We start from the raw sequence: 6,517 nt of genomic DNA, 5'->3' as shown, positions 1-6,517 counted from the left end.
CCCCCCCCTTCTGTGTTCATTACAGAGGTCTCTTGAGGATTTGTAGGTACTCCATTTTGAAGGGGAAAATTTATTCATCCTCTTTTAACTGCATGTTCAGTAGTAAGACTTGCTCTTCAGGTATGGATGTATATATATGTGGGATACTTAAAAGCTGGCAAAAAGTAAGGATGCTGTGCTGGACTCAGAAGTTAATCCTTCCTTTACCAGTCATTGGCTCAATATTTAAGAGACATAGCTGTTATGGCAATGAATTAAATAAAATTCTTACTAAAAGGTTTACCTACTTCGAAAATTTCATGCAGTGTCCTATTTATCAGCCCATATCAAAGTGTGTTAAATATTGTCTTAGCTTTCCTGATGCACGAATTTGATTATTTACGAGTGATATGGAGATTCCTTTTTCCTGAAATAGGCTTTTTGATGAAACTATACTTCTACTTAAAAAGGAATTAGGCTGACGTGATCCTGCAGATGGATTTCACCCTCAGCCGTGTGTCAGCTCCCTCAGAATGGGGTTTAAATTAGCTTGTTCTGCTCTCAGGAGCTGGATCAGGAACATACACTGAGCATGGTGGACAGGACAGCTAACAGCAGCCTGCAGTGGATCTGAAGGTTGGGGCTTGTTAGAGAACCAGCGGGGTCGGAGCCCTTCATCACACGCTTGTCCCACCAGCCACTCTCCTCTTGCGCTCCTTTTTGCTGGGCAGCCTCTGCAGGCCCAGAGAGCAGGGTGGAGGAGCCGACCTGTTTGCGCATCTCCTCCCACAGCCTGCTGCCCCAGTGCTCTTGCATGTGTCTAATGTCAGCACACCGTATGTGTGCCCTCTGTCCTGACGGTGCCTGGCACCTCGTGGCCCTAGCTGATCTGTGATCCTAATACCTGCGTGCCCAAAGGCACCAGCACCAAGAAGCCTGGTTGGCTTCTTCAGTTTTACTTCTGCTTGCCCTCGCTAACATGAGGGCCTGTCTGACTATAAATAATGGCATGAATCAATTGGGGGAAAAGTAGTTGCATTAAATTTCATTCAGTGAACTTTTTAGTAAGAACAGTCATAAGTTGTTCACTGCCTGGTGCTCGCTAATACAGGCAGAGAAATTCTCAGACATGTTGAGACTTTGAAATGCCATGTTTTAGAAATGAGCAGTAATGATATTTGGACCTCATTAATAAAAAAAATCCAAACATCTCTAGCATGAGAGAAAATAAGTGCAACACACCACTTAGGACTGAAAAATGTAATTAAACAGGAACTACAGGGCACTTAACGTAGAAGCTGACTGGTGAATGCAGGAACTCAATGTCTTACCCTATTTAAAAAAAAACAAAAACAAAAATAGGGCTTTCGTAATACTTCTCAGATTTCTAATATTGTCAAATAGGAAAAATCAGGTTTGAGTAGTTACAGATGGGCCAAGATCCCAGAGCAGGGGCAGGGCTTGAAGTGCTACTGGAGCTTCTCACTGCTCAGACCACTGGGTCTTGCTCTTTCCCAACTGCTGAACAAACACTGTTTTCTAGTATCTTTACAAACTTACAGGGAGACAAATGCGAGCCATAGTGATAGAAGTTAGTTTTAATGCCTTGAAATACCTTTTTAAATTACTAACCAGAGCCTTTTTCTTCCTTGTAGCCTTTTCTTATACTTATGAATCTTCACTGTTCACCAGACGTCCACACATTTCTGTGCAAAGCCTTTGTCCCTGCCTGCCTGGAGCAAGTTCATGTGATTCACCCTTGTCGAAGCCTCTGTGAGAAGGTGTATTCTGACTGTAAGCAGTTGATGGACACTTTTGGAATCACATGGCCTGAAGAGCTGGAATGTACCAGGTGGGGTATTTTTAATGTTGACAGGTGGGGGGGGTGATATTTTCATATTTAACGTAGACCGAGTTGAAAATCTGAGGCAGAATGTAAAGTGTCACCTTTTTCTAACTTCCTCATGACTGGTGGCCCTACAGTGCTTACTCATAAGACAATTTTTTTACTATAACTTTTTTGTTACTCAGATGATCAGCTGCATTTCCTGCTTGTGACTTTTTTGCACGAAGTTTTCCATTAGTTCTTTTTAGTATTCAGATTCATGCAAGAAGAATCTTTTTACTATAAATGTTTAAAATATTAAAATGTTGCAGCATAGATTTTGCTGTATGCTTAAGCATACTTCACAGGGGTTTAAGTAATTGCTTGTAAAATAATGAAATGTAAAATACTCTGTATTTGAATGGACACAGAGCGTTGTAGAGTAGAAGCCTTGTCTTACTCCTAAATGTGCAAATTCAATCTTCAAGATTGTACACTTTTCCTGTACTGCCTGCCAAAAGTCTCTTTTTTTTAAATTTCACCTGAAGTCATTCACGTGTCTGTTCCAGAGAGAAGAGAGCTAATATTACATTTGGGAAAAGATGAGTCTGTGTATATTAAATGGAAACCACTGAAAACACTCCAGTGTAGTCTTCTTGAGATTCCGACCTTCAGCTGCAGATATTTGTAAATGATTAAGGCCAGATGGGATCTTTTTAACACACATCAGGGCAAGAAGTACGGGAAAGGAGCAGAGTATGGAAACTCGTGTTTCTAACACGCATGCAGTTGCTAATCTGTGATAGGGCTGAGGGAGAGCTGGGACAGTAGCCCTGTGCCATGATCTCTGGAAGAAATCTGTATCGCAGTGAGTATGACAGATGGCATTAATGCAGTTTCCCTTAGTTCTGCATAAAAATACAAGTTGTGGGGTGTTAAAACAAGAGGGCATCAACTTTTCCCATCTAGTGTGAGCTTCTGTGCAACAGTAGTGCCACTCAGCACAGCAGATGTCTTCAAGAATTGTTTTGAAAAATTAGGAGAATTACAGTTACTCAATACATCTTTCAAATGACCTTTTAGATCAATAAATTTTTGGCAGAATCACTGCAGCTTTTACTGAAAATAAACCTGCTCTGTTCATATGTGAAATGATGTCTCCCCAGTAGCCAGTACAGAGAAGTCCACGTAATGCAGGATGTTCTTACAACAGCAGAGATCTGGCTGCTGGAGCCAGGGAAGAGGAGCTGGAGTGAGGATGGGCAGTAACTGGAACCCTGAGATAGCTCATGTATTGTTATAGATATACATAACACCTGTTAAGAGATAGGTGGATAAAGACCACGCTGTTCCTGTGCGTACTGGTCTGGCCCGTGGTTAATGAAAGAATCAGTACGGAATCAGTTTTCCTAATGATTACTCTGGATTTATTTGGACAGCATGATCATGCAGAGGAAGAACTGAAGGGTGTTCTTAGCTCAAGCTGAGCATGCAAACTGACATTCAGGGGCTCTTGTAACAGTGTTTGACAAAGAACATTCTGAGATAACAATCTTTCTTTAAAAGCTAGAATGCAAAACTTGTTCTTTTAAGCTTAAATTCAGAAGGCATATGAATATAAATCCCATTTTGAGTAAATGCTTATTTGTTTGAGCTATACTTAAATGACCTAGTTTGAAGATACGCCCAACACTGGTAGTACTACATTAGCCATATGAAAAGGTCACATGTTGTGTCCATTTAAACCTTTCAGTAATTAAGGCTTGAGCAATTTCTAAATGAACATTATCGAGCTAGAAAAAAAAACTGCTTTAGTGATGACATTTTAAATTGGTTATTTTTTCCGCTTTTGTCTTTTCCAGTTAGGTAGTTTTGTGTTGTTGACAATGAAATATCTCAATAACAAAAAATTGTAATAATGATGATATACTCGTCACCAGTTAATTCTAGATGCTGTCAGCCTTCTGTCTTTGTTCCTTGGTTGAAGCTTTCATTTTCGCAAGTTCATTTGCGACTCCAATAGCTTATTGTTATCCTGATATTTTAAAAAAATACTGTAATTATTTTATATACATATTTATATATATTTACATACATATACATATGTAAAAACTCAGTATAATTTAAGACTCTAAAAGAACAATTGCAATTTGAGTAGTGTTTCATGAGCAATAAAACAACAGTTAGAGAACAACAGTTAAATAGCTGTGTTTGTAGTGTCTGCTAAACTGAAAATATTTGAAGTCTTTTTTGAAAATGCCTTGTGCTTCTTTTCATATAATACACATTTTGCGTTATCTACAAAATTTAGCAGTGCTTAGAATCAGGTTTTTGCCACATTTCTAAGGAATAATTATAGTTGAGAATTGAGAGGTGTTAATATATTTCCTCTTCTGTTTGTTTATGTAGACTAGTCAATTGTGATGAGGCTGTTGCTGCCACTGCTCCTGTAACTGCAAATGTACATGGAGCTCAGAAGACCCCCGGCCAGACCCGAAGGGATTATGGATTCTGGTGTCCACGACACCTCCACACTACCAATGGACAAGGCTACAAGTTTCTAGGAATTGATCAGTGTGCGCCCCCATGTCCCAATATGTACTTCAAAAATTATGAACTGGATGTTGCGAAAAGCTTCATTGGAATAGTTTCAATCTTTTGTCTTTGTGCTACGCTTTTCACATTCCTGACTTTTCTGATTGATGTTAAAAGGTTTAGGTACCCAGAGAGGCCGATCATATATTACTCTGTCTGTTACAGCATAGTCTCTCTAATGTACTTCATCGGATTTTTACTTGGGAACAGAACTGCCTGTAACAAGGCAGATGATAAGTTAGAAATTGGTGAAACAGTTGTTCTTGGCTCCCAAAACAAAGCCTGTACTGTACTTTTCATGGTTTTGTATTTTTTCACTATGGCAGGGACTATATGGTGGGTGATTCTTACAATCACTTGGTTCCTTGCAGCAGGAAGAAAATGGAGCTGTGAAGCTATTGCTCAAAAGGCCATGTGGTTCCACGCAGTTGCGTGGGGAATACCTGGTTTTCTAACCATTATGCTGCTTGCAATGAACAAAGTTGAAGGGGACAACATCAGTGGGGTTTGTTTTGTGGGTCTCTACGATCTGGATGCCTCTCTGTACTTTGTGCTTTTGCCGTTGTGTCTTTGTGTGTTTTTCGGTCTCTCTCTTCTTTTAGCTGGTATTATTTCTTTAAATCATGTGCGGCAAGTCATACAGCATGATGGCAGAAACCAGGAGAAGCTAAAGAAATTTATGATCCGGATTGGAGTTTTCAGTGGTTTATACTTGGTGCCACTTGTAGCACTTCTTGGATGTTATGTCTATGAACTGGTGAACCGGAAAATCTGGGAAACCACCTGGGTATTTGACCACTGTGACCAGTACCATATTCCTTGTCCATATCAGGCAAGTACCAGTTTCCTTTAGAAGTAACATGGGAAAGCTAATTAATGAAAACCCTTAGGTATTGCTATATCTGCCATGCAGTTAGTAAATTGTTTTCACATTAAGTAACCAGTTTAAGAACATGCATTGTTTAGTTGCTTTTAAACTCAAAATCAGTGATACGATATTTCTACTCAAATTTTTGCTAATCAAATTGATAGCACTCAGCAGTTAAATTCCAAGTCACAGCTTTGAGGGGAGTGTGTCATCTTTACAGTATTCGAACTTCATGTTACAAATTGTGTATCATTTGTGTTGTCATTCTTCACAGCATGTGTTACTAAAAATAGTTGCTCAGTATTTGGGTGCCTGGCTCAGTATCAAAGTATCTGAGGTGAATTTTCATCAGTTTTGGTTCAAGCTGAAATAATTCTTGAAAATTGAGTCTAAATTGGATTTAAAATGTTGCCTATAACCATAGACTTAAAATGACTTTCCTCTCTTTTTCCTCTTTGAAGTGGAAAACACTTGAAATTGCGGAACAAATTTCCAGTATATTTTTCCTACGGTAGCTGTCATTTGCAGGCTGGTTTTCAGTAACGTGAAGAAAACTTTTAAAGAACTCAAACAAAGAAAAAGCAAATAAAACAGTAAAAACCAAACAGCACTTCAAATTGCAGAGGTGTTTGTATTTAACATTTGACTCTTTAAAAACCCAGCTTCTTTGGAAAGGCTTTTAAAGTAAATGCACCCATGTTCAGAACTCTCTGTGGATTAAATCTCTTGTACAAAAGTCTATAAAACTCCCTGCAATCACAAGTAATAGGTGGATTGTTTCTTTCCACTGAAGACCAAATATAAAAGACAATACTAAGAGAAATGCAAGTGGCTCATGTCATCTTTTCATTTGCTTTTCATTGCACTTACCATCTGCATTTTCACTGCAATAAACTGTAATTAAAAGGAGGAGTATAAACGCAGGCATTATGGAATGATAAGGCTTGATCCTTCTACATTCTTAAACATCCTTTATGTCCTCTGTACTGAAGTCAGTGTAAGCTGAGAGTAGCACAGCTCACAGCCTTCGTGGTTATTTTTGCTTCTGTTACCATTCTTAACAAGCGCACTTTGCCTTCAGTGGGTTTTACACTGAGCTCTGTATCAAGCTGAATGATCCAAAATATGCGAGGTTGAAGAAAAGGATTTTATGCTTTTTAAAAAAAAAAAACCACTTGTTTTGTAGTGCTTAAATATAACAGCTTGGCATAATAACATAGAAAGAGCATGTATTCTCAGCATTTAATTAA

General features: G+C 38.8%; 1 protein-coding gene across 1 annotated transcript in view; it reads left to right on the top strand.

Moving 5' to 3' along the window:
- The window catches only part of FZD6 (frizzled class receptor 6), a 28,914-nt gene that overhangs the window by 19,058 nt on the left and 3,339 nt on the right, over positions 1-6,517 (top strand). Inside the window, exons 2-3 of the mRNA XM_010132074.1 lie at positions 1,635-1,831; positions 4,214-5,231. Coding sequence (XP_010130376.1) covers positions 1,635-1,831; positions 4,214-5,231 — 1,215 coding nt within the window. The remainder of the gene's footprint in view (positions 1-1,634; positions 1,832-4,213; positions 5,232-6,517) is intronic.

The sequence above is a fragment of the Buceros rhinoceros genome, unplaced genomic scaffold (assembly GCF_000710305.1).
Source record: "Buceros rhinoceros silvestris isolate BGI_N320 unplaced genomic scaffold, ASM71030v1 scaffold16952, whole genome shotgun sequence".
NCBI classification, from domain to species: domain Eukaryota; kingdom Metazoa; phylum Chordata; class Aves; order Bucerotiformes; family Bucerotidae; genus Buceros; species Buceros rhinoceros.
This window is presented reverse-complemented; position numbering and strand designations above follow the sequence as displayed.